The sequence below is a fragment of the Leucoraja erinacea genome, chromosome 21 (assembly GCF_028641065.1).
Source record: "Leucoraja erinacea ecotype New England chromosome 21, Leri_hhj_1, whole genome shotgun sequence".
NCBI classification, from domain to species: Eukaryota; Metazoa; Chordata; class Chondrichthyes; order Rajiformes; family Rajidae; genus Leucoraja; species Leucoraja erinaceus.
This window is the reverse complement of record NC_073397.1, coordinates 28,156,588-28,184,409: the sequence shown is the minus strand read 5'-3', so window position 1 is coordinate 28,184,409 and position 27,822 is coordinate 28,156,588. Positions and strand designations below refer to the sequence as shown.

The following is a 27,822-nucleotide window of genomic DNA, read 5'->3' as shown; positions in this document are numbered from 1 at the left end:
GGGGACTGCATTTTATTAAAACTGTCCACTATTTCAAGTACATAATGTAAAATGCATGTAAATATCATACACAATAAAGTACGATAAAGCATTTTATTTTCCAGAAGTGTAAATGAAAAGTACAAAGGAAAATAAAGATCACAAAAATGAAATTTACTACACAGACACTATTACATAGATGATACAATGTATACAAACACCATAAAGGTGTTTATCCCTAACATATAACCTTGAAATGGGCAAAACCAGGCATTTCTAAATATTTGCCATGTTTTACCCAATTCACCATGTGCGCTGATCCAAAACACAAATTAGTGAATCAGCATATTATGAATTTCATTCCTAGTTCTGTAAGTAATTTAGATTGAAGGGAGATTTTAAAAATGCATTAACATTTGAAATGCCAGTAACCATCAATATTGGAGCAAAGGATACATTAAACAGCAATTTGCCATATTACAGCAAGGCCAGTTATTATGTTCAGTAAGCTACTGGCCAAATGCTACCAAAGTTGTATAAGGATATGTGCAATAAAAACTAGTTTTATAATAATGTTGACAGACACTACAGCACAACCTCCTTCAAGCAGTTATCAAGTGAACTAAATGCTGCGTTTATTTAACAGCAGGGGCATCACTAAAAAAAGGTGAATCATACAGTAAATCTAGAACAAGTACACAAGACCTATACGATAAGCTTCACTTAGAATGGCTCTAAAACTGTAGAAATATACATTCCAGCTACGCAGACTGAGTAAATGAATATAACAAACTTAAAGGTCTTATTGAAATCTATAGTACATTACACTGTTAACCAGTAAGTACATGTTGGCCTTTCACTACCATGGGTAAATGAGAAAACATTTAGAAAGTAAATTACAATGCCACTTTTGTACAACTGTAAAGCATCCCGAGGGCAACTTGCAACAAAACTAGTTACATTTTACTGCCCCCCCAACCCCATCTGTAATTCTGTACCTTTGAATTGTCCTTCAAATTTTATACACAGGCTTCTTTCATTTTAAGATACCGCACACATTTCACAGCAAGAGACTCCAAAACAAGTCAAACTTTATGCAGGTTGACTACTTAGCCCAACACCCGATGAAGAGCTGCAAACAGGTTCTGCTACATTATCGGAGAGGCCATCGTTTGACTGATCAAGGAGTTGATCCAGCTCCTCACCTTCACTATCTGCCGTGTTACCTTGCCAATCCAACAATGGATTGGACAGACTCTCCTCATTTTCTGGTGAAACATTCTTCCATTCAGGCTGTTCTTTGGACCACTTTTCTCCTTCATTTTGGAATGGTGCTCCACTCCACTCACCTGGCCCCGCTCCCCAATTTTGTTCATCGTTTTCCAATACAGCTTTTGTTTTCGAGGTCCGAGTGGGCTCCTCCTCCTCTTCACTTTGGGATACATCATCTGTCCAAGGTCGTTTGATCCAAAATTCTTGCTTCAGTTCAGATGAAACATCTTCCTGATCAGAAGCATGCGGCGATGCTAGTCCATCCTCAGTTGGTGAAGCAACATCTTTGCATTCAGAAAGTTGTTCTGAATCTTCACTTTCTGAGTCTTTATCTTTTGATTCTAAAGATGGCGCAGGATATTGCTCCTCATCCATATTTGACACATCATCCTTCAACTCTAATGATGCAGTTGCCGGAAATGCAGGTTTTTGCAATTCATTGTTTAATTCTTCAGGGATCATTTCAGAAGTTTCTTCCCTGCTCGGCAAACCACTCATTTCACTTGATGACAAATCTTCACCAACAAAAGCATTTGTTGCATTTTCCTCCATATTATCAGGACTTGTATTTATAGGACTTGCTTCCACCATCTCAGCACTCATGTTCGATGGGCTTTCCTCCACCATCTCAGCACTCATGCTTGAAGGGCTTTTTTCCACCATCTGGGAACTCAAATCTAAAGCACTTCCCTCGACCATATCAGAACTTACATTTGAAGGGCTCTCTGTTGCCATCTCAGAACTCATATTTGAAGGACTTTCCTCCACCATCTCAGTGCTCTTGATTGAAGGACTTTCCTCCACCACCTGAGCACTCAAATCCAATGGTGTTCCCTCCTCCATTGCAGAGCCGGCATTTGAAGGTCTTTCTTCCACCTGAGTGCTCAAGTCTAAAGCACTTCCCTCCACGTTTTCTGAACACAGGTTCACAGTTCTTCCTTTCATCTTTCCCAAGTTTGGATTTGAATTTTCCTCCATTTGGGGGCTCAAATCTAAAACAGTTCCCTCCAATTTTTCCGGTCCCCGAATCAAATCTCTTCTCCCTTTTCCCAGTTTCTGATTTACTTTTTCTATGCTTGGTTTTAAAGTAACAGATTCTTTGCCAACTATTTCTGTGTTATTTAGTATATTCCAAGTCGTCCCAAAGTCCATATTGTGCTTTACTTTTCGTGTCTCCATCATGTTAAATCCAAGCAATACTTTAGGCCTGTACTTCTCGCAATCTCGAACACATTTCTTCCTCTTATTGCTAAAGTGGGAAGCAATATCAGATTTCCACAACCATAAGCCAGCTGCCAACTTTTCAATTTCCCTTCTGCTTGGGTAAGGTTGTTTGTTAAAATAGTTTGTAAGGAACATTTTTCTGGCCTCATAGGACTCATCCTCATAACCCTTGGGATCAATAGCTAAAGCTACTGGCTCCTCTGGTTTATCGTCTCCCGGGGTAAAACCCTGAACAGGTTCTTCACCATCCAATTTCCTTTTTTTCATTAAAGCAAAGTCCCCATATGCATACTCATATTCTCGCTTCATGGGCATTACACTTGGCGAGTGTGTTACCTTGGCATGAGTAAGGCTCCGATCCTGACCATTTTGTGTTTTTCCAACACCTCTACAGTGCACCAGATGCAATGTTATGGTTGAAGCTGTCATGTTACTCGTGTAGACTCCCAAACAGTGAATGCACTTATAGGTGAGCTTTTTCTCCACCGGATGAATTGTTTGTATCACCTGATGCCGTTCCCTCAGATGGTGCGCCAAAGCATCAGATATTGGGCCCTTCAAAATAGAAAAGCACAATGGACAAAGGGTTTTGCCCACATCATTTTTATAGGGAATCTGGGTTTGAGGTATAGAATTCAAATCTGGCTTTATTCTAGATTTGGCCTGTGGTTTTGGCTGCTGCAACTGCCCTTCTGGCTTTCTAAAACCCAAGTTCTGATTCTGGGGCCGATAATTTGTATTCTCCACCGAGGTACTCTCAGATGTACTGTATGTAGTAACATGGAGCTGTATATTACTGCGACTACCTTTCTGTGTAGACAGATCAAAGGTCAACGTTGATTCAGTCTTGGGTCCCACTTCTTCATCAATGTGAAGGATTCTTACATGTTCAGCCATCTTGTCAACATCATTGAAAGTGGAACGACAGTAGGGACACGAGAGTCCATGGATAAGCATATGGTTAAGCAGTGTTTCACTGGGTAAATAGCGATTACAGTAGAGACATTTGCTTGTGAAACTGTTGATCTTCTGAATGTAATTAGCTACAGCCTGGATCTTTTCAGCTTTATGCTCCTTTTCAAAGTGTATGCTGTACACACTTTCTGGAAAAAGCTCATTACACATTGTGCAAATCTTCCACTTCTGAGCAGCAGACCCTGCTAACGCAGGGCTCTGGTTAGCAGAATTAGTTGGGGAAGTTAGTGACTTTACTGCTGAAGCAGATAATCCTTGCATCCTCTGAGCTTGAGAAATATTGTACTGTGACTGTTTCATTGATCCACTATTACCAGTCATGCTTCCCGACTGAACATTATATTGCATCTGTGATGCTCTCCTCTGTTCACCGGCACCAACTCCATATTGTCGCCCATTGCCACCAGAGATCAACTGCTTTACTGTTTGTGGTCGCTGCTGCATAGAAACTGGTAAACCACCTGGCAGTGGGAGCCTCATTTGTTGACCCAAAGAATAGTTATGTGCCATCGATGAAACCGCATACTTTGGTGGCAGACGACCACCACCCGACATAAGATTGACAGCCGAATTCTGTGCATTTTTTGACATGGATGCACGATTCATATTCTGCTGCATTGAACCTTTCCCACCCTGATAATTTCCAGCTGCTAAAGCCTTGTCATGTGGCTTTGGTGCTATCAGCATCAAGGGTTTTGATCTTGGAACAACCACATTAGTATGCCCTATCATAGCTGTTACTTGGTATCCTATTCGTTCATGGTCTTCAATAACATGCTGCACCAAGGCTTCGTAAGTTTTGGGTATGAAGAGACAACGTTTACAATGCACAGTCCCATCCTCTCTTCCATTAGTGGCAGAAAATGTTCCATTCACTGACTTGTCTGCTGTTCTTGCCACATATGGGGCTGCCACATGCTGAAAATGTTCCCTGTAAATATGCTTCCTGACAACATCATAAAGGGGATCACGGTAAGTACACTTCTTGCAGTAATAGACTGCTTGTTCCACACTGTCACCATGCTTCAGTTTAAGACTGCTATCCTGCTTTGACTTTTCATGGTGTGCATTCTTGCCTCCACTAGGTACTTTCCAGAGAGGAACATGAAATATTTTGATATGGGTCTCCAAGGTCTTTCTGTCGGCATTGTAGGGACAATAAGGGCAATTAATGAGGATTTTGTTTTCAAAATCTTCACTATGAACATTTCGGAAGTGGCTTTTGTAGGCAGAAAAAAATTTGGATGCAAAAGGACAAGCGCTGCAGCAAAATGGTTTTGTACGATAATCCTGAAAAACAAACAAAAAATGTTTAGGTCATATTGCAATGTAAATCAATCTAATATTACTTCATTTATGATTTAAACAAAACTATTAGAATACTGTAAATTGCATAAATATAGATACACAATTTTTTTTTCAATTTTAGAAGTTTAATTTTTAAATTCCCCACCAAAAACTGCTCTAAATCAGTTATCTGTTATTTAGCCATGATATAGTTTTAGTGTCTACACAAGAATAGTACAGATACTACTTTACAAGTTGTGTCGATACTACAGTTAGCAGTGAGGCTTGAGGCAACTGAATACATATATACAACATATTTCAACTGCACTAAACTACAATTCACATATACAGAGAGATGCATCAAATGTCTTGAACTGCCGGTACAGTGGATTTACCAACACAATCATCGAACCATTAGTTAAAAAATTGCAGATAAAGATCTTCCTGTTAACTAGTTATAGCTGCATCACAGATGTAACCATAACTTAACCGTCAATATATTCAAAATCTGAAATAAAACCAACCTGCAGCTTTGTGGAAGAAGGATCCCAAAGCGAGACATCATCCCAAGTAGTGTTTTTTAGGTAGAAATCATTTGGTTCAAACTGTTTAAAATCCTGGAATAAGAGCAATTATACTATTGAATTCATTGGTTCTTAAAAACCTTTCCTGAAGCTTTGTCAAAACAATGTTCTAACAATTTCTATATTTACACGCAATATAAATCCTATAAAACTGTAAGCAGCAAAATGATACAAACTTCAATTCTGAAAATGCAGTATTACTTCAGTAGTAATTTGTCCAATAGTTGCAAATTCAATGCCAAAGCATTCAACTGCTGTCACAGCAGGAGTGGCCAGACAAATGACAATGCATCTTATAGTAAAGCATGATTATCACTCATTCCCATGCAAATTTTTGTCCCTAGAGTGCAATTCCAACTCCCCTTTTCAAGTCTTGTATAATCTTTTACAGGGCTCTTACGGTCACTGTTCCAGGTTATAAATATACACTTATTCAACCGAGGTTACATTTCTACAAATTAATAATAGTCTATTTGCAACCCACCAATATTTTATGCAAGATTACGATTATTCCCCTATATATTCTATCCAAATTTGAAATTTGTGCCACCTTGTCTTTGAAGCATTGCTTCTAAGTACAGTTCACTACTTTCTATATTAAAACAGTCATGGTTTTATATATCTTCAATCTTCTTCTCAACCGCCAATGCTCTGAAAAGAGTCATCCAAACTTTAAGTCTAACATCAGCCTGGAATCTTTTTATTTATTTTTTTTTTTTAATATAAGTCTTGGATCTACACAACCTCTCTTAACAGTAGTGGCCAGAATTGGATACAATCCTCTTGTTGTGGCCAAACAAATAACGTATACCCTGTCCTCATCAACTTGTGGGGATCTTATGCAGTTTTCCTGCGTTTACATTCTTTGCCATAAACTTTACTCACCACTCCATCAATGCATAACAATACATCAAGAACAATGCCATTTGATCTACACCGTCTCATTCTTTCTGCCAATTACTTTATTTAATTGTATTAAATTCCATCTGCCACTTCAATGTGGCACGGTGGCACAATTCCACATTGTGCCACCCTGTCTTCTTGCAGTCTCCTACTTTCTTCGTCACTGTTTACCATCATTTCAAGTTCTGCATTATTAGAAATTTTACCCTACATATCCAGATCCAACCAGCACTTGTGGCGTTATGGAATAAATTTAGTAAAGCTCTGTAATAATTTGTCATCCAGAAGAGCATCCTTTTATCACATCAGAATAACATCTCCCTACCATAGCAATTTCTACAACTTAAGAACAGCAAATTCTGGACCATCTTATAATAAATGTAATAATTGCCTTAACTTGCTATGTTCATTTTGAAATGCTAACAAAATCCTGGTACAATTAGGATGTGATATAATTTTAACCCCTTCCAAAATGCATTCTACTTACCTCAATATGGTCTTTACAATAATCTAACCCAATATCAGTAAGGATTTTTTTCACCGTTTTACGAGCTTTTCTTAGATTTGCAAGGTTGTTAACAGGAAGCTGGTACATAGTTTCTGTTCAAACCAAAAAGAGCACAGGTAAGCCCCGATGGAATTATTTTCAAAATAAGGTTAAATTACCAAGAACTACTTATATCATTAAGCAAACCAAGTGACACCACTGTAGGAATGAAATCTATTTATTTATTTATTTAAATCTTTATTTCGTGCAGAATAAAGAATAAAAGGCGTGTGAAACAGCATACAAAAAACAAAACTAGAATATTTATAAAGTGTCATAAATAATATCTATAAATAAATCAAATCGTACGTGTCCGAAAAGGAGCAGGAAGAAGCCAAAGCTTATTAATTCCCACCCCTTATTCAACTGCTTATAATTATCTTATACAAATTTAGCAGCTATATGTACACCAGCAGCTATATGTGCACCAAATTATTTACATTTATACATTAATAAAATATTTACAAAGCCATACAAAAAAAGAGAAAAGAAAAGAAAAAACCCTCATATACTATACAGTATATCTTAGTCATATTTACAAATAAATATACATGTGCATTTTCTTTGATGTGTATGGATTTCTTCAAATGCTTAATATCCTATTCCATTAACGACTATGTTCAAATTTCATACCAGATTCCACTTTACTTGTGAACTGATCAATCAAGCTTAAGAGGTAAAAATGAGCAGGACAGCAAAGATTTGTATAACACCGATGAATTCTGAAATCATGGAAATGACCGATGAAGTCTCACAAGGGGAACTGATCCAGAAGATTAAGACCCAATGTGACTTGGTCATTTGGATTCAGAACTGACTCAGAGGACAGAGGGTTGTGGTGGAAAGGTTGGAAGTCTGAGACCAGCTGAAATTACGCAGGTATGTGCTAGGGCTATGGTGTTTCTGAAAAATATACAAACTAGGATATTCATGTAAATGTTTAAGAAGGAACTGCAGATGCTGGAAAATCGAAGGTAGACAAAAGAGCTGGAGAAACTCAGCGGGTGAGGCAGATTCTATGGAGCAAAGGAACTAGGCAACGTATATCGGGCCGAAACCCTTCTTCCATTCAGAAGGGTTTTGGCCCGAAACGTTGCCTATTAATGTAAATGGGTTGGTTAGTAGGTTTGCAGATGACACCAAAACCAGTGAAGTGAGGAAGGCTGCCAAAGTATTCATTGCCTTATAAGATCAGCTATAGTAATGTACGGAGAAAAAGCAGATGGAGTTTAATCCGACTGAACACAAGGTTGGGGGGGGGGGGGGGGGGGAGTCAAATGTATGGGGAAAGTATGCAGTTAATGGCAAGAGCCTTAACTGCATTGTTATACAGAGGGATCTTGGGGTTCAAGTCCATAGTTCCCTGAATGTATGAACACATGGATAAAGGCGGCATATGGTTTGCTCAACTTCATCAGTCAGGGCATGAGTATGTGCAGCTTGATAGAGGAGTCTGGTTAGCTCGCATTTACAATATCGTGCACAGTTCTGATTGCTCCATCACTAGGACATGAAGGCTTTGTCGAGGACACAACAGATTTACTGGGATGCTGCCGTGATTAGAGGGTATTAGCTAGAAAAGGTTGGAGAAGCTTGGATTATTTTCTCTGGAGAATCATTATTTTCCAGGGGACACCCGACACATAGGTATGTAAAAAAATGTGAGAGGCATAGGATAGGGTAGACCCTATCCCTTTTCTCCCCTTGGTCGAAATGTCAAACTTTAAAGTGAGACAGGCAAAATTTAAATGAGATGTGCAGGGCACATTGCTTATTTTATTTTATAGGGTGTGGTGGGTTACCTGAAACGATCTGTCAAGAGTGAAAATGGGGGTAGGTATTCTAATGCCCCGTCCCACTTTTAGGAAACCTGAACGGAAACCTCTGGAGACTTTGTGCCCCACCCAAGGTTACCGTGCGGTTCCCAGAGGTTTTTGTCAGTTTCCCTACCTGCAACCTCCGGCAACCACCGGCAACCACATGGAAACCTCGGGTGGGGCGCAAAGTCTCCAGAGGTTTCCGTTTCCTAAGCGGGACAGGGACATAATAATCTTTTAAGAACCTTTGATCTGCTGGATTCCAGAGCCTCGACCGCAGGAGGCAATTTCAACCCACCGATCGGCCGCATAGGTGCCAATGAGGTTGAGATCGGTCCCCTCAACCAGCCTGGGCACATTTTCGGTGGGGATTTCTGGAAGGGGGGGGTTCAAGTGTGCTCTCGTGGATTTTTTCCCCCAGTTTAAAGGAAGTGCCAGACCACCAGTTATCAGAAAATCAATGGTGGACCTGTAGTAGCAGGACTGTGAAACATCCACAAACAAAGGGAATATCACATCAAACTAAACATCTTAGGCTTTATGATAACGATGCTCTGTGGAGCACACACAACAGGTATGTATTGATATAAAATTGTAGGGGAGAATTCAAAGTGCTGGAATAACCCAACAGATCAGGCATCATGTCTGGGGGACATGGATAGGTGACATCTTGGAATGCCGCCTACCCATGTCCGCCAGAGATGCTGCCTGACCTATTGAGCAACCAGCGCTTTGTGTTCTACGCAAGATTCCATCATCTGAAGCTCCTTGTAACCGACTCAGAAAGTTGTCTGACAGAAAATAATAATAATTAAAGAAAGGTAAACGATTTTCAAGATTTTGTTAATTTTCAGACCTCGCAACTGTTATATTATAAGAAATTAAAAAACATTAGATTCTGTGTCTGTGTCTAACCGTTCCAAGATTTGCTAGAGTGCAGTGAACTCAAATAAACCTGGTAGAATTCAGGGTCTGGATTCATGCATGAAGAATGGTAATTGTGTTGATGTGGCACAGCTATACAAGTAATTTTGAAACCAAACCCAGAGATGGGGTTTAAACAGTGGATTATTCACATGCACCTAATAGTATAACACACACCAGGAAATAACTTAAATCCATACTTTTACCAATGCCCCTTAAATCAAATCTCCATGTCTCAACATGACAGTTCTCTGATAAGATTTCCCAAAATTCAACAAAACCCCCAATATCACTCTAATATTTCCATAAATATTGGTAGGAGGAATCAAAAAGCAGATTATTTAAATGGCAAGAGCCTGCAAATGAGTCAAGTTCAGAGATTTAATTATTGTAGTGCACAAATGAAGGAGTTGTGTTACCAATAAGCTGCACCGATTGAGTCTGCATTCCTTGGAGTGTAGAAGAATGTTGGTTGACCTTCCTCAAAAAGATCCTAAGAGGTTGGACAGGGAGGATTTAATTATTTTCATAAGTGGAAGTCACAAACTATGGGGACATCCCCACAAAATAAAGGGCTGGTAAGTTAAATTGAAATGCAAGGAGATTTTAAGCGCAGTGAAGTTCTGGAATGCTCTGTTACAGAGGTTGAGGATAGCCAGACCATTAGATATCTATTGTGGACAATAGACAATAGGTGCAGGAGTAGGCATTCGGCCCTTCAAGCCAGCACCGCCATTCAATGTGATCATGGTTGATCATCCACAATCAGTACCCCGTTCCTGCCCATATCCCCTGACTCCGCTATCTTTAAGAGCCCTATCTAGCTCTCACTTGAACGTATCCAGTTAACCAGCCTCCACCGCACTCCGAGGCAGAGAATTCCACACTCACAACTCTGTGTGAAAAAGTGTTTCCTCGTCTCCGTTCTAAATGGCTTACCCATTATTCTTAAACTCTGGCCCCCGGTTCTGGACTCCCCCAACATCGGGAACATGTTTCCTGGCTCTAGCGTGCCCAAACCCATAATAATTTTATGTTTCAAGAAGATCCCCTTCAAAATCATCCTTCAAAATTCCAGAGTATACAAGCCCAGCCGCTCCATTCTCTCAGCATATAACAGTTCCGCCATCCCGCGAATTAATCTTGTGACTTGTGATGGATGAATATTGGAAAGATCAAGGAATTGAGGGTTATAGGGAACTGCAGAAGAGGTACAAGGCAACCTCTTGGCTATTATCATATTTAATGGTGGGGCAAGCTTGAGCTCCTTCCTTCATTGTTTTCTTGAAATCTCTTTTGAATACTTTCATGAGAAGTGAATTAAGTTCCAAATTGTAACAAGTGGAGTTTAGACTCCAGGAAGTTACAGAAACCAGAATTAGAGAACAGTTTGCACCCCCTGGAGGCCACACACACACAATATATTAAATATTACTGATGCGGAAAACTGCAAATAAAGTAATGAAATACTGGAAATACTCCAGTGGATCAGCATTAGTGGAGAGCATTAAAGTTAATGTTTTACATTGAGAATATTTCTTTAAATACCTGAATCAGCAAAAGTCTGTATTTTAGATGCCAATACATTAAATAAACCCTCACCTGAACTTTTGTCCCCAGATTTAAGAGTTTGTGGATGAAGGGGATCTCTGTAGGAAACAAAGTACAACTTTTGAATGGACAAAATGTCAAAACAACTCAGCATGAAAATTAAAAGGCTAATCAGAAAGAGAGATATGTAATAAATTGTTCAAACGTAGGCACATTGAACTAATTTGAGATAGCCTATTTACTATCAGTTGGGCAGTTACAACAGATGCTTCATAAGAAACATTTTTGGTGAGCACGCCTGACATTCCAGGTTGCATATTTGATATTTTAAATAATCTGAAAATGACTGAGTGTTTGATTTGAAGTAATTCCAGGTAAGAAAAGATATTCTACAGAAGATATCAGATATTATAATAGATATCAGGGAATTTGCAACCTGTTTAGTGGATTACAGATTAAATTTTACACATTTACATTTGGAAATTTAGATTAAAAAGATCACCTAATTAAACAATCAAATAAACTCAAATAAATTAGAGCTTTCTGTCTAAAGGAAATGTCTAAAGGAAAGTATACCTTCAATAGATGTTAATTTGGTGCACAATTTCTCTTTTCCTTCGCCCTCAATTGTATCATGCCACTGATCAGTCTTTTCCAACCAAGCAATCTAGGTAAATGAGATTGAAACATACATTATAAATATTTGTTATTTAAAAATATTCTCAACCCAAGTTGCCATGCAGTTGATTTATTAGCAAAGTTTTTACAATGGTCCATAAAACCTGCACAATTGTAAAACCCTTATTATGACTAGACTCAAATTGAAAGTGGATTAATATTTTAAAACATCTTAATTTGGGGTTTTTTAAACTGTATTTAGTCGCTATGTATGAAAAGGTAATTTTTTTTGTGATGTATGAAAAGAGTTATGCATATCCCGTCCAAGTCACTGTAACCAAACACTGCAATGTAAAAAATAAATGGATCAAAGCAAGAAAATGTTATGGAAGAAAAACTTAAGGGTCAAAGTTGCTTCATCATACACAAGCTCCAACTGCTCTGCCACAAACAATATGAACGACAGTTTACAAGATTAGGTCATCTTGAGTCAGATTTTGATTTGCAAACTGTGCATAAGGGAAGATATATCCATTAACTGATAGATCAGTGGAGCTGCTCAACAAAATTGAAATGTTGTGAAATCAGACCTGACATATTAAAATAAGAGTCAATATTTCCCCATCCATACTAAAATACATCACCTGAACATAAATATCAACAAAATGTGCAATTCCACACAGAAAAAGATTAAAATAGCCACGTTTTGAAAATTAAACACACTCATTACAACCAGAGGTGTAAAATGGTTGACGGAGTTAAAAAAAAAAAAAATATGCTTGAATGTCAGCGAGTGTCCATTAGGTATCTGCAATTACATTCACTATGAAGCAAAATATAAACTTTTAATATGCAATTTTACAGATGCATTCACTGGGTCAATAATATGAACAAACTGGGGCATATAACGTTTTCACTTTTACTCAGCCGTTATTTCTGCAAAATCTAGGATGTAGAACAACCATTTTTGTGAGTAAAGCACACTGTAAATAACAAATATTTAACACACATTTTTCTGAGTGAAAAAAGTTAAAAGCCTGCCGTTTTGATATTACACAAGTTTAGCTCAACCCACAAGTTGTTTGAGACAGGCCTATTCTCAAAATATATAATTTCCTTTCTTTTCTTGCATTTTATTTCAATTTACATTGCCATTTAGATATCTCACCATCTCATGGGTAGCAAACACTTTTTTTGGGTGAAATACCAGAGGTTTGCCATCAAGACTAATTATATGTAGTATCAAACCAGGAGTTAAAGTATAGTTTAAGCATACCAATGTTATTAGCTAGTGAGAAAATTACTTTAACAGCTTGCTCAACATATAATAGCTCCGCCATGGCAATGACAATAAAGTAGAATTACACCATTCCTTCAGTTTGGCAGGAAAATTTCCCCCTACAATTATAATGTTGATGTCACAAGTAAGATGGATGCAGCGAGGGAAGCATAACAAAGAATTAGAGAAACAGCACACTGGAGATCCACCAAACTGAAGAAGAAAGTACAATTCAACCTCGTGCAGTGATTTATATATAGAACAGCTAATAAAAAACAGCACAAATTAAGAACATCTAAAATGTGTTAAGGCCCCCAAAGTGGATCCTTCTCCATTGCAAATTTGTACAGAAAAATATGTTTTGCAAAAATGCAAAACTGCATTTTACAGTTTAGTAAGGACATTATTGGATACAGTCAGTCCTCTTGCTTACCAGCAAGGACTATACAATGGCACAGCAGGTACCATTGCTGCCTCACAACTCCAATGGTTCAACCCTGACTTTGAATGATACCTGCATATTTTCCCATTGCTCTGTGAGCTTCCACTGAATGTACAGATATCTGTTATATTATCTCACATCGCAAAGATGTGATGGTACACCATCCATTGCGAATTGCCCCCTCCTCCTTGGTGCACGAGTACGCAAGGGAGAATAGGCTATAAAAACTGATACTGATGAAAATTATCTTACAGCTTGCATAGGTTCAGTAAGTTGAATGTATCATCAAAACCATAAACCAAACACTATTTTCTTAAATAAAGGCAATGCATTGGACTGCACTAAAGCAAAGATCTAAAGATTCCCAATTTGTGTGTATTTAATCCTACAATATCATTACCATTTCAAAATATCACTATGTAATTGGATCACAGCTTGATATGCTTGCTTTCATTGGCCAGGGTATTGAGTGCAAGTCAGGAAGTCACGTTGCAGCTTCACAAAACTGGTACTGCCACATTTGAAGTATTGTGTGCAACTCAAGTCGCCCCATTATAAACGGATATGGAGAGGGTGCAGAAGGGGTTTATCATGTTGCTACATTGCTTAGTGTATCAGCTGTAACGTGAGGTTGGATAAACTTGGGAATTTTTTTCTGGAGCAGAGATCGAGGGGCAACTTGGTATAAGTATATAAATTATGAGACGCATAGATAAGATAAGACAATCAGAATGTTTTTTCCAGGGTGGAAATGTCGCAGATTAGAGGATATAGGTTTAAGGGGAGAGGAGATAAGCTTAATGGATAAGATAAGAGTCTGAAGAAGGGTTTTGGCCTGAAACATTGCCCATTTCCTTCGCTCCACAGATGCTGCCACACCCGCTGAGTTTCTCCAACATTTTTGTCTACCTTCGATTTTCCAGCATCTGCAGTTCCTTCTTGAACACAAGTTTAAAGGAGACGCGTGGGGCAAGTTTTTTTTTAAATTTATTTTATTTATTTTTTTACACACAGAGTGGTGGGTGCCTGAAGTGCACCACCAGAGATGGTGGAGGAAGCATATATGACAGCGGCATTTTAGATACACACATTAATATCCAGGGAATGGAAGGATGTGGGCAGAGTTTAAATTGACATCATGCTCAGCACATATATTGTTTGTGCCAAAGTGCTGTTTTATTCTATCTTCAGATTGCCTCAGTGATCCTTTTTTGATACTCTCTTCACTTTTCTCCTTCAATTATTTTCCTTTGCAACATTATTGGCCACATAACTGTATCGTCTTCCCAAACAACTGATAGAGATGTGCTTTTAAGTTTATGGGATCCCACCATCCTCCTGTCGAAGCAGCAATTTACTTGTACATCTGCCATTTTAGTATGTTTTTTTAAATGGCCATCATGCTCCAATGAAGAAACCAAAAAGCAGACTGGCTGACCATTTTGCAGAAGACCTCCTTTTAATTCAGCAAGTTGACCCCATGTTTCATATCACTCCCATACAGACCTCCTGCTTACAACTCCTTGTTCTAATGAAGCTCTACATGAGCTCAGAGAACAGTTACCCTTCTTTTGATTAGATATGTCACTGCCTTCCTGATGCAGGTAATCAGCAGTTCTTGTCTTGCAAATCATATTTCCAGCATTGTAATGTTTATCTTATTATGGATCTTCTATTTTGTTCACTGTGCTCTGTTACGTTTTGCAATTGCAAAAGATTGACTGAAAACATTAACTCCATTCCCCTCAAAGATGTTGCCTAACCTGTCAAAACTTCAAATAATTGGCAATTTTTATTTCAGTTATACATCTTCAACGTTTAAACGACCTTCCAAATCTTCAACTGCCAGCCTTTATGAAAAATTAATTTTTCCAGCTATATAGGAGGATCAAAGTAACAGGCTTTGGGTATTTTCACAAATCCCTACCAACTGACTCTACCCATTTCCAGTCACCATCTTGGTATTAACCAGACTGTCCCTTAACCTTGAACCACAATTGTGAAATGTTATCCTTTTTTACTTCCATCCTGGTAGAAAAACACCCTCCTCCCACCTCTGCCTCAAATTACCAGTTAATAACATTTTATAGTTCATTACCTATAACCTAATTCCATTTAAGGTCGTGTGACATTGAGCCTTGTGTCATATCAACACACCACCAACCGCAACTCTTCAAATGTATTGTGTTCCAAGTTTTAACTATTTTTGTTCCATTTTCTTCACCACCCCATCATCCCTTTCTTAATTAGCCAGCTTTAATCCAAAATCCCATTCCTTCGCTCCAGAGATGCTGCCTGACCCGCTGAGTTACTCCAGCATTTTGCGACTACCTTAATTTAAACCAGCATCTGCAGTTCTTTACCACACATCAACATCTTTTTGCCATTTCTTAAAGCTTGTAACTTTAATAAACCCTTTAGTTCAGTTCTCCCATCTCTTTGATTTAGCACATTTGCAGTGTCCCTGCAAAGTACCCAAACATTTTCCCACATTTGTAAAATAAATTGATGCTTTTGTTCCCAGCAAACAAATTAAAACAAATTGCTATCTGCTACATTTCTTTAAATATGTAAAAAGGAAAAGATTAGTGAAAACAAATGTAGGTCCCTTACAGGTGAATTTATAATGGGAAACAAGGAAATGGCAGAACAGTTAAACGAGTACTTTGGTTCTGTCTTCACTAAGGAAGACAAACAATCTCCCAGAAATACTAGTGGACTGGGTATCTAGTGGGAGGGAGGAACTGAAGGGAATCCACATTAGTCAGGAAATGGTGTTGGGTAAACTGTTGGGATTGAAGGCAGATAAATCCCCAGGGCCTGATGGTCTGCATTCCAGAATACCTAAGGAGGTGGCCCTAGAAATCGTGGATGCATTGGTGATCATTTTCCAATGTTCTCTCGACGCTGGATCAGTTCCTGTGGACTGGAGGGTAGCCAATGTAACTCCATTTGTTAAGAAAGGAGAGAAAACATGGAATTATAGACCAGTTAGCCTTACATCGGTAGTGGGGAAGATGCTTGAATCGATTATTAAAGATGTTATAGCAGAGCATTTGGAAAGCAGTGACAGGATCAGAAGGGTCTCCGTCCGAAACATCACCTATTCCTTTGCTCCATGGATGCTGCCTCACCCACTGAGTTTCTCCAGCATGTTTGTCTACCACAGGATCAGTCAAAATCAGCATGGATTTATGAAGGACAAATCATGCTTGACTAATCTACTTGAATTTTTTGAGGATGTAACAAGTAGAATGGATAAGGGAAAGCCAGTGGATGGCATGCACCTGGACTTTCAGAAAGCCTTTAGCAAGGTTCCACACAAGGGATTAGTGTGCAAAATTAGAGCACATGGTATTCAGAGTACTATATTGACATGGATAGAAAGTTGGCAGACAGGAAGCAAAGAGTGGGAATTAACGGGTCCTTTTCAGAATGGCAGGCAATAACTAGTGGGGTGTCACAAGGCTCAGAACCCGTCTTCTTTTACCTTAACGCTATCATTTCTCTTCTTGTCCAAACACTTCCCACCCATATATGTCATCTCACTTGTCGTCCATCATTTTGATAAATTCCAATTTTCCTAGCCCGTTTCATCATTATTATGGGTTCCCATTCCCCCACAAAAGTCTGGTTCCCCTTGCCCTTCACCTCTCTCCTAGTGGTTTCCTTATCACCTTCCTTACTTATCACATCATAGCATTGTCAGCCTATGCATACTTGCCTATAACCCTCCAGCAGTTGTTTGAGGAATCATCATCACCTGCCTTTATTGGCTGACTCCATCTATCATCCACCTGCCTCTTCCTCAAAATACCACATCCTCCTCCTCCCCCAGCTGCCCATCATCCCTCACCCTTCGTCGGTTCACCCACTGGTGAACATCTTATCACTGCTTCTCTCTTTATACCACCCTTAGTCCTAAAAAAGGGCTCATCCCAAAACATTGTCAATTCCTCCTCTTCTTCTCCCCCATTCCTTACAAATCCCTATTGTCATCAAACTACTGAACAGTCCGACCGTAAACAGATGCTAATCTTTCAACCTACCTCAATGCAACCCTTGCATTTTCTTTGCAACTATAATATTATAATGCTGTCACAAATTCTGCACTTGTATTTTTCTCTTTGTATTACCCATTGTGTTAGTGTGTAGCTTAATTGTACTCATGTATAGTATGAATTGACTGGATATTAAGCAAACAGAGCTGTTCATTGTATCATGGTATAAATGACAATAAACCAATACAAACACATCAAAACCATGATAATGCATTTATAAATGATAAAATATTCTCAATTTTAAATAATCTACTTTAAATTAGGCAATAACACGTAAATTTGGTCCTTTATCATTATCAATAATACAAAGTTTCTTTGCAGTCAATGGGCAATTATAGGAAGATTATTCACTTCCCGACTTGCTTTAATTACAACCACTGTAAAATTTATACAAATTAAATATATGGATCTCTAAATGGATAATTAAATATTAATCATAAAAATAATAACTATATACAAGCAAAAGTTAATATTCCTTACTAATAGGGAAACTTCATATCAAGTTAATTTCCTCTATGTTTAATTTTCTTCCGAATATCTGCTTTATGACCTGCTGAATATAGCCACTAAATGAAAATATAGTGAGCAGAGTGACAAGAGACATTTGTCCATTTTAATCACTTTATTGTTCAAATCTACTTTACTGAAAGAACAATGTGCATCAGGCACATTAAATGTTTACCAAATCATATTTTGGTTAATTAAACGAGATAGATCACAATTTCTTATGTTTCAGTAAATCTAAAGGGTGGGTTTTTGCAAGTGGTGTTCAATATCCTACCCATAGGTCTCATCCATCTTCCCAGCTCTCTGGAGTTTTTAACAAGCCACAAGCACCAGATAGATACAAGGTCCTTATCATTAGCTCAGCTACTTTCTACATGTATGCTGAACTTTAAATGCTCCTAATAAACTAAATTGCAACTGTTCATTTAAAAGATCTGACCACCACTTACAATAGACAAAGCATATCTTATAATTAAACCAGCCAACCACTATCTCATAGCCACATTTATAAAGGTAGCTGAAAGCACTAAAACCATTCCAGATCATTGAGCTCTGCATCTTTTAGTTGCTCCAGTGACCAAGAAACATATGTAGTTCGTTCAACTCCATATAATTCCTCCCGAATTATCAATGATTGTGATAAAACTTATTTTCTCTCAATTTGTATGTTCTATAAACAAAAATGAAATATTGTTGGGGTAGCCAGCATGCACTTTGTCAGGAGTGGATTCTCCTCAGAATGGCATGGATGGAGACTTCTTGTCTATTTCCTATTTATATCACAATGTATTGGTATTGAAAAATTGTATGAGAATTAAATTTAAAATATTATGACATCGTTGCATTGCAAAATTCAGGAGAAAACCGACAATCTATTTTTTATAGAAGCAATTGGGGAGCATTTGGCTCCCAAAAGTGTAGGTATTGAAAGAGGGCACATGCCATCACATTTCCCTGGCATTTTCTCATTGCTTCTTAATTATGTATTTTTCCTTATTTTTTTTTAAATAGGAACCCGAGGGGCAACTTTTTCCACACAGACAGTGGTGGGTATATGGAAAGAGCTGCCAGAAATAGTTGAGGCAGATACTACAACATTTAAATGTCAGAACATGGGCAACATTGAGTAACATGTGCAATTTTAATCTGGGCTATAGCAGGTTTTGTTTCAATTGCGCATTCAAGGATTTCTAAGCCTTTGTTTGGCTATTGAGTCTTCTGGGTGATGAGTTTATACATATGATTCTCCCAGATTGGCAGTATTAAAAAAAAAAAAAAAAGGAATCCATTAATGGTGTGTTTGCAATCTAACCAGCAAGTGTAAATAAATGTGTTAATACATTCTTGTACATGAGCATTCGGGTCATCAATCTAGTCCGCAAAAGTTGTGCACCAGACTATTATGTTTAACTATTACCCAGGAAGTTTGCACTTTTTGATCCCTGCAATTCATTTTGTTGCTTATGATTTGCCCAGTAGCTTTGAAGTTCCAGTTCCACTCGACTTCTTTCACTCAAGCTTCCTTTTCCAGGTATCTGGTCAAAAGTCAACTTCTAATTTGTCTGCAAAGCAGAAGCTCACTAATCCAATTTGCAAAAAAGAATTTGGATATAGGCCAAGCTCAATAGCAAAATTCAACAATTAATTTAAAATAATCATACACATGAATTATAAACCAGCTCTTTCTCACGTACACCTCTGCCAAAGGTTAACGAAAATCAAATACTGCAGTCATTCTTCACAAGTAGAAATGAAAATTCTAGGTATGCATACATAGTACATGGATTTTCATATTTATGTATCCATTATTGGTTAAAAATGTAATTAAAAACTATATGGCCTTATAATTAAATCTGTAGCTTAAAGTCTCAGATTTGCCATGTCTAAGAAAATGAGCTACTTTTATATAAAAAGTATTTCCAAACCCGAGTCTTTATTATTGAATTTTTGTTATCAAAAAAACTTAAAATTGGTATACATTTCGAAATGTATACCAATTTACACTTAGATGTAGGGATCACGAATGAAAGCTAGACCTTTGACATCAATGAGGAGCTTTTTAGACTGCTGGAAGATATTGAGTAGTAAGGTGGCAAAGGAAATGTAATCCATAGAAGTGTAATTTAAGGTATTTGGGGACACAAGGCAAGGGAAAAAAACATAAATGGGAGAACAAAATGGTGTTATGAAACACACGGAATCTTGGAACTTACATCCACAGATCTGCAAAGGTAGCAAAAGAGGTTACTGATGCAGTGAAAAATGCACAAGTGATGTTTTTCTTCACTAACAGAGGCATAGAATATAAAGCAGCGAGGTTACGCTAGAACTATATACAACTCTCCTTGGGCCACAGCTTTAAATACAGTCTACAGTTCTGATCACATACAGCAAAGATAAGAACGCACAAGGTGCAAATGAAACTCAAATACAGAGTCAGGTTTTGGAAAGTTTTAGCTACGAGGAATGATTAGATAATTTGGGATTGTTTGTTAGAAGATGACCAGAGATTTCATTGAGATATACATAATTATGATGGTACAGATCAGGCAAATCAAAAGGACCCATTTACCTTAGTACAGCAATTTAAAGCCATGGGGGAATAAATATTGGGAGGGGGAAAAAAACCTCAGTCTGTTTGGGCTTAAATTATTTCTCTGCAAGGGTGGTGATCATCGTGATTAACAAATGCTTAGATACCCAAAGAGCTGCAGTTACACGAGTAATGACAGTCAATTCTGAAAGGTGGAACTAGGCAGGAAAGCGACAATGAGCCAACATTTCCTTCCATGTTGTTAGTTTTCAGATTCTATTTTATAAATCTAATCATACCCCTATGCAAGTTCAAAATAGTAAATTCCTTCAGTGCAGCAGCGACAAACTCAAAAGTAATCAATAGTTTGTTTTAATCCCTACTCTAAAGCACCACGCACCTCCAACTGACCAATGTGCACCCGATATGTGGCTAAAGTGATATTTTCAGTTCAGAGAAGTTCAAAAACAATCCCTCTTAATAAATTCATATAAAGTAATGAAAGATGATTGGGCCGAGGGTTTGAACTACTGGACTATTTCCAAATGTTTGACACTGCAGCCCAACTACCTACCCTGCAATTAAATGTTCTTAAATATATGCAATTTTAGAAGATTCACAATGCATACCATGTACTATTTATTTCAGCAAATATTACCGTTGACACTTCTAACGACACATACCTAAACCATCTGATATCATTGTGAGTTCCTAACATCCTTTCTTCTTCAAGGGCGCACCAATTAACTGCAGTTTCTACTCAAAAGCATTAGTTAAGGAAAAACTAAAGGGTTCTTCAAAATTATCCTTTGGCACCATGACAAAAAATGTATTTCACTGTACCTGGTACATGTGACATTAAAGAAACCATTGAAACATGACCGTTGATCGTCGGGAAATAAAGCACAGGAACATGAGAGCAAAGGGTGATTTTAACCTCAAAGATCTTTTTTTTGTCATTTTGTTTTAGGATTTAGTGATTCAAGCAGAAACATTTTCTAAAGATAATCTATTTTTTGTTGTACATGCACACATACAGCTGGTAAATGCACATCAGGAACTTGACCAAATATCTTCATTCATCTAACTAAAGCAAGTAGGACAACTTTTAAATTCCTCAAGGTATACAGCAGGGAACAAAATAGAGACGTAAATTATTGAAAACATCACTTGGCAGATTCAGGTTATTAAAATTGTGTTTCTTAGCATTTACGTCTTAGTGATTCGTTATATAGACCATCAAGCCATTCGTGAAATCTTCAACATCTCTAGGAATTAATATACTTTAAGCACCTCTCACGATATGAAAATTACTTTCCAAGTTCAGGCAATGCTTCTCTCCAAATGCGCAATTGAATCTTTAGACATTTAAAACAAAGAAAAAAACAAATTTCTCCCTATGAAGTTGAAGAATTTACTTTGTTTAAATATAAATGGCAGTAGCATTCACTATCTATACAGAATAAATGCCATGTTAAGTATATAATGTACAAGCTTTCACTGTCTTTGACTTAAATTCTAACAAACTTAATGATAAAGACTACCAGTTGCCAAACAGCTGTCAATTATGCAGTTCATCTATATTTTCCCTGCATTCACAAAAGCAGTCAACATATTAGTTGCCATGACTTTTATTACATTAAATAATTTTAAGATTTACAAAGAAGCAAAGCCTCTACCTGTGAAGAGTATTGCCAGTATAATAAACCAAATAATCCTGGAATAATTATTCTACAAGGGAACAACCCCAAATGATTATATTGACCCTTGCCAACGTTGTTCTAATCAGATTTGTAAAAACTCAGATGCATCTACACAAGTTAAAAGTACTATATTTTCTATTGCCAAGAATAAATGGAAATATTACAGTAATCATGCCTGGCATGTAAAAGAACCAAGACGTCTCATTTTAAGATGTATCATTTTCAAATGATTGCCACAATTCAGTCAGGTAAACATCAAAAGCATAGCACACAAGATAAATCTAATCCATGTCTTTATCTAAATCCAAGATAATGGCTAGAAAAATGTAACGGGAAATTTAGAAGTCACACTATAAATTAATTTTGGTATTTAGAAGAGATGAGGTCATAAATATTTTCCGATTATGAACATTTGTACACACCTTGGAATACTAACAATGAACTCCAGTCAGGGTGAAATTTCACTGTCAAGGACATATCTGCATTCAATAGTTGAAATTCTCAAGTGTCAACCATATTACTTCTCTGGCAACATCCAATTAATGCTGAATGGTTATCCATGTTTTTTGTTTTGACCTAGCACTTCAGACAGTTGTCATTAAAAAGTTGTCAACCATATAACACCTCTCAAAAATCCTGCAGTGTTTTAAACCAAAATTAAAAAAACTTATTAAATAGAAATAAAGGTAATTAGGGGAAGAATTAAGAAAACGATTTAGCATCAAATTTACCTAACAGTACTGAGTTTTATTTTATTAATAAATATTTTTTCTGCAAAAAGTAAAATTTAGAAACAAAGTAATAGAAACATAGAAAATAGATGCAGGAGTAGGCCATTCGGCCCTTCGAGCCTGCACCGCCATTCAATATGATCATGGCTGATCATCCAACTCAGTATCCTGTACCTGCCTTCTCTCCATACCCCCTGACCCCTTTAGCCACAAGGGCCACATCTAACTCCCTCTTAAATATAGCCAATGAGCTGGCCTCAACTACCTTCTATGGCAGAGAATTCCAGAGATTCACCACTCTGTGCAAAAAAATGTTTTCCTCATCTCGGTCCTAAAAGATTTCCCCCTTATCCTTAAACTGTGACCCAGTGTAAGATAAGATACATTTATTGTCATTTGGACCCCTTGAGGTCCAAACGAAATGCCGTTTCTGCAGCCATACATACAAACACATAGACCCAAGACACAACATAATTTACATAAACATCCATCACATTACTGTGATGGAAGGCCAAATAAACTTATCTCTCCACTGCACTCTCCCACCCCCCCCCGATGTCAGAGTCAAAGTCAAAGCCCCCGGCTGGCGATGGCAATTGTCCCGCGGCCATTAAAGCCACGCCGGGTGGTGCGAGGTCGCACCAGCAGACCAATAGTTAAAATTAATGCTTAATATAATTTAAGAATGAGCCCTTCAGCCAACACAATGGTTCAGATGGCATAATGCGATTGAGGTATCCATATGTAGACAACTGACATCTTTGGTTTGATTGCAAATACATAATTAGTTAGCTATTCTCCATCAAGCATTAAGGAAGCCACCCATTCTGATGGTAGAGGGGGTGGAGTTCCCACTCTTCAACACTTTCAGTCATCTCAATGGGAAGGTACATGAAAACTGCATCAGATGCCGCTAAGTAGAAACTTTGCAAGTTACTAGATTTTGAATTTCCTAACCAAGTTCATTACCCATTTGGCAGAGGTACTATAACCCAGCCAAGCTTGTAAACCTTAGCCTAAGCCACAAAGGCAAAAAAGTAAGATTTCTTGTAAAGAAATAGAAATGTACAATGAATTTAAGTAAGCCATGAAGACATTCCTCATGTTAAAAAACATCACTGTTAATATGTACTGTAAAGAGTTGGGAGAAAAATCATGGACATAACCATGGAAAACAATTGAACTGGAGAGAAATGGTATCCAGCTACACCATAACATGGACTAAACAAATACACACTTTCTAAACATTTACTTGCCAAAGGAACCAATGGCGAAATGTAAAAAAACAATTAGAATTGTCCACCAATTTTGTAAACAGTGTATCCCATTTGTGTAACCTACAGCCATAGCAACGTGTAATATTAAAAATGATATAATAGATTCAAGATTTGAAAAGTTCTCATCTTACTCTGCCGTTTATTAAATCACATGCATTACATGACATATCCTGCAGATTTTTTTAAAATAATGGTACCGTGCGCCATTTTGAACCATATAGTAACAAAAAATAGTTGGGGACAAAATCCTGAGAAACAGAATAGTTCAAAATTTAGATAACCAAAGTTACCTGAAACTACAAGATTTGTTGATAAATTGTACACATCTCCTAACCTAATGATAAATGGCAGTAATAAGGTGCTATCAATTTTTTTTATCCGTACACATTTGAAAGATAATTTCTTGGTAAATCAAAACACGTTTGATTACACCGATGTCTCACTACATCAATGAATTTGTAAGCCAAAAACATATTTTGAAACAACCAACTTAAACGATTATCCTTTAATTAGTCAAGGGGGGGGGGATCTAGAACCAATGCCTTGAATGAGTTGACCCAAAAAACGGAGTCAACCAAAAACTGTTCAGTTATTCTTTAACATCAAAAGAAACTCATGCGTATTTTGCCTTGCATTAGTAGTCATCAAATGGATCTGGTTATACAAAGACAGGGTCAATAATTATGGACACAATCAATATGGAGCTGGATCTTAAGCAAATTACTATGTTTTCCTGAAAACATATCTGGTGATGTTTTACTGGATTAACTGCATTCTTGCAAGAATGTGCTTTATATGTAACCCAATGTTCAGTCACCATTAAGCTACAGGTGGCGCTGTATTGGGAGCGTCCGCCCTTTCCCCTCACCGCATTTATTTCACCAAAAACTCCTCATCCTGCATCTGGAGCCTCCAAACCAGCTTCTGGAGAGCGCCTCCTGCTGCACCCAGTATTGATTTTCATTTTCTGCATGGTTGCATTACAATATGGGTGGGGGCGGCTGTGCACGCAAGAAAGGAAAATTGGTTTGCCATCAGATTATCCAGAAAACACTACAACCGAAATGGATTTGAATGCAACAATAATTTTTTTAATGAACTATTTTATTTGATGCACAACAGTTCTAAATGCCTTTTCCTGAAAGCCGGTTATATACGTTGCAACATTTTGAACCTGATAACGGTTGGATCACGATACGTTTTCTCCAAAGAACACGTGCTAAACATTTCTACTTAAGCAATTACAAAACTGGGGATCCCTGAATCTATTCATGTCTGCAGTGGAGCAGTACTCGCGCCATTTTACAGCAACGTCACAGCCGGCAACCAGTCCAGAGGTGCACATTTTAACATTATCATCGTCAACTTCTTCCATCCCTAAATATTATCAGCATCATAAAATATGCAGAACTGTCACCGAGTGAACTCACGTGAATACTTATATGTAAATTAACAAATAAATTAAATCACAGTTTCCATCCACCCCGTCTTCTGTCTAGGGCGTTCCTTGCTGTCTGGATTGGTTGAACATGCTGTCTAAAGACCATGGAGCACTAGAAAAGGTATTGAGCAAATGTGTAAACAAATGTTCGATCAGATTCACGACTGATGCCTCACACAGATTAACCGGTTACAATTACTGTGTTATATTTCAGTTGTCCAGGACAGAGCTGATTTTAAGGGAGCTCGAAATTAACTGAACTAATGCACCCATAGATCAAACAACCTCTGAACAGGGGAGCTTCTTTTGAAAAAAACCTTGGCCGTCCAGTTTTGAGAAACACTTTTGGGTGATATTGTAATCCACGTTTAGGAAAAGCAACACTAACATCGATTGGTTGCCTTGACCTATCATATATGCATCAAATCAATGTATGGTAAATTATACTAATATCCGAATCCCCACCTAACTTTGAAGTACAGTAAACACACACAAATGATTGACAATTATAAATTATTGATTAGTATGACTGATGCCGGCTCACAAATGGGTGCATTTCGCAAATTAATCGGGTGTTAATGTGATTTTTTATATCATGCGAATAGGCAACATACAAACAGGATAAAACAATCGTTACTGCTGAATCTGTTACCTTAGGTCGATTCATCTTTGTCCATAAAGTGTCAATTGCTAGAGATAAACTACTTGCATGCATCGCACACTATTATTTTTTTTTTAAAACGACAACCCAGTGCAAAAGAAGAAGGAAAAAAACAGGTCCTGGATTTTTTTTTGGACTATTTGTGTGCACGAAAAAAAATCTCAGTCATAATAACTTGTTAGAAGAAAGATAAATGTTCTCACCTTGTTTTTTGGGGGTGTTTTGTTTGCTCTGATTATTTTGTTTTAATTGTTCAGTTAAAGCGCGAGCCGGGGCCGGCAGCAGTGAGAAGAACGCGAGCCGCAAACAAAGGGCCTCCTCCTCCTGCTGCCGCTTCAATCTCCTCACATCAACCCCCGAGCGGCCGAGCTTCCAGCGCTCACTGAAAGAGGGAGCTGTTTAGTGAGTGGCAAAAGAAGAGGAGGAGGAGGAGAGGAGGGGGAAAAAAAGACAACTGAGCGCCGCCGGACAAGCGGCTCCCCGCAATTTTCCCTTTCCTCCCCCCCAAAAAACAACAAAGCCTCAAACCCGACCGAGCGAACTTTTTTTTTCTCCCCGGACCGATAACTTTCTGAGGCGCTGGGCCGCAAAGGGGGGGTAAAAGAGGGGGGCGAAAATTCAATCTCACTCGGACAATAATTCACTGAGCCTCCGCTGCTCAAAATGGCGGCCGAGAAAGAACGGAAGTGACGCGGGCGCCTTATTTGCATAGGGGACTATTGTCCAATAGAGAGCAGAGTTTGAGCAGCACTACTTTCAGGGCAATTCTTCCAAACTAAGAGGTGGTTGCCCACTATTAATGGTCTTATTTCTGCCCAATAAGTAGTTAACAAGAGTGGTGTTGGTGGAAGAATAGGAATGGTTTATGTTGCATAAGCTACCACACCTCCCCCCACCCCCCCGGCTGTATTCTCGCGAGGATTGTACAGACGAGACTCCCCGGATGTCCAGGAGGGGGCGCTACACCTCTCGACCGCCCATTAGGTTGCTGGCAGGGGCGCGCCACTGCGCAGGTGCGGGACTAGGGCATCTGGCGCCTCCATCTGCTCAGCGTGCAGTCACAGACCTCAGCACACATATGTGCACACAACCTGATTCAGCATTTGGGTTATCACTGCGCCTCCCGCCTGGCCCTGGCCCAGCACTACTTTCTGAGATGCTGGTGGGAAGTCATCCATTTTGTTACACCAAGAGAGGTTGCATTCAGATTCAGGGTGTTTCTTCCCAGCTGCTATCAGGGAACTGAACCATCCTGCCACAACCAGAGCGCAGTCCTGAACAATCTACTCCATTGGAATCCCTTGACTCTTTGATCGGACTTTATTGGCTTTATCTTCCACTAAACATTATTCGCTTATCATGTATCTCTACACACTGGATGGCTCGATTGTAATCATGTATTGTCTTTCCACTGATGAATTTTCACGCAACAAAAGCTTTTCAATGTACCTCAGTACATGTGACAATAAACTAAACAATTAATAATCCAGGTGAATAACTGGCTCA

The 27,822-nt window shown here is 38.3% G+C and overlaps 1 protein-coding gene across 2 annotated transcripts; it reads right to left on the bottom strand.

Moving 5' to 3' along the window:
- Positions 1 to 79: 79 nt before the first annotated feature.
- Positions 80 to 27,002, bottom strand: adnpb (activity-dependent neuroprotector homeobox b). Of its 2 annotated transcripts, XM_055652465.1 has the most exons (7): positions 26,520 to 27,002; positions 11,640 to 11,730; positions 11,115 to 11,161; positions 9,932 to 10,005; positions 6,712 to 6,824; positions 5,262 to 5,354; positions 80 to 4,740 (listed from the first exon to the last, which is right to left on the bottom strand). In XM_055652465.1, exons 4-7 carry the CDS (start codon positions 9,957 to 9,959, stop codon positions 1,072 to 1,074), a joined length of 3,903 nt encoding a protein of 1,300 aa, XP_055508440.1. In that variant the 5' UTR covers positions 9,960 to 10,005; positions 11,115 to 11,161; positions 11,640 to 11,730; positions 26,520 to 27,002; the 3' UTR covers positions 80 to 1,071. The 2 variants fall into 2 exon arrangements, with proteins under 2 accessions (XP_055508440.1, XP_055508441.1); XM_055652466.1 differs by lacking the exon at positions 9,932 to 10,005.
- Between the last annotated feature and the right edge of the window lie 820 nt (positions 27,003 to 27,822).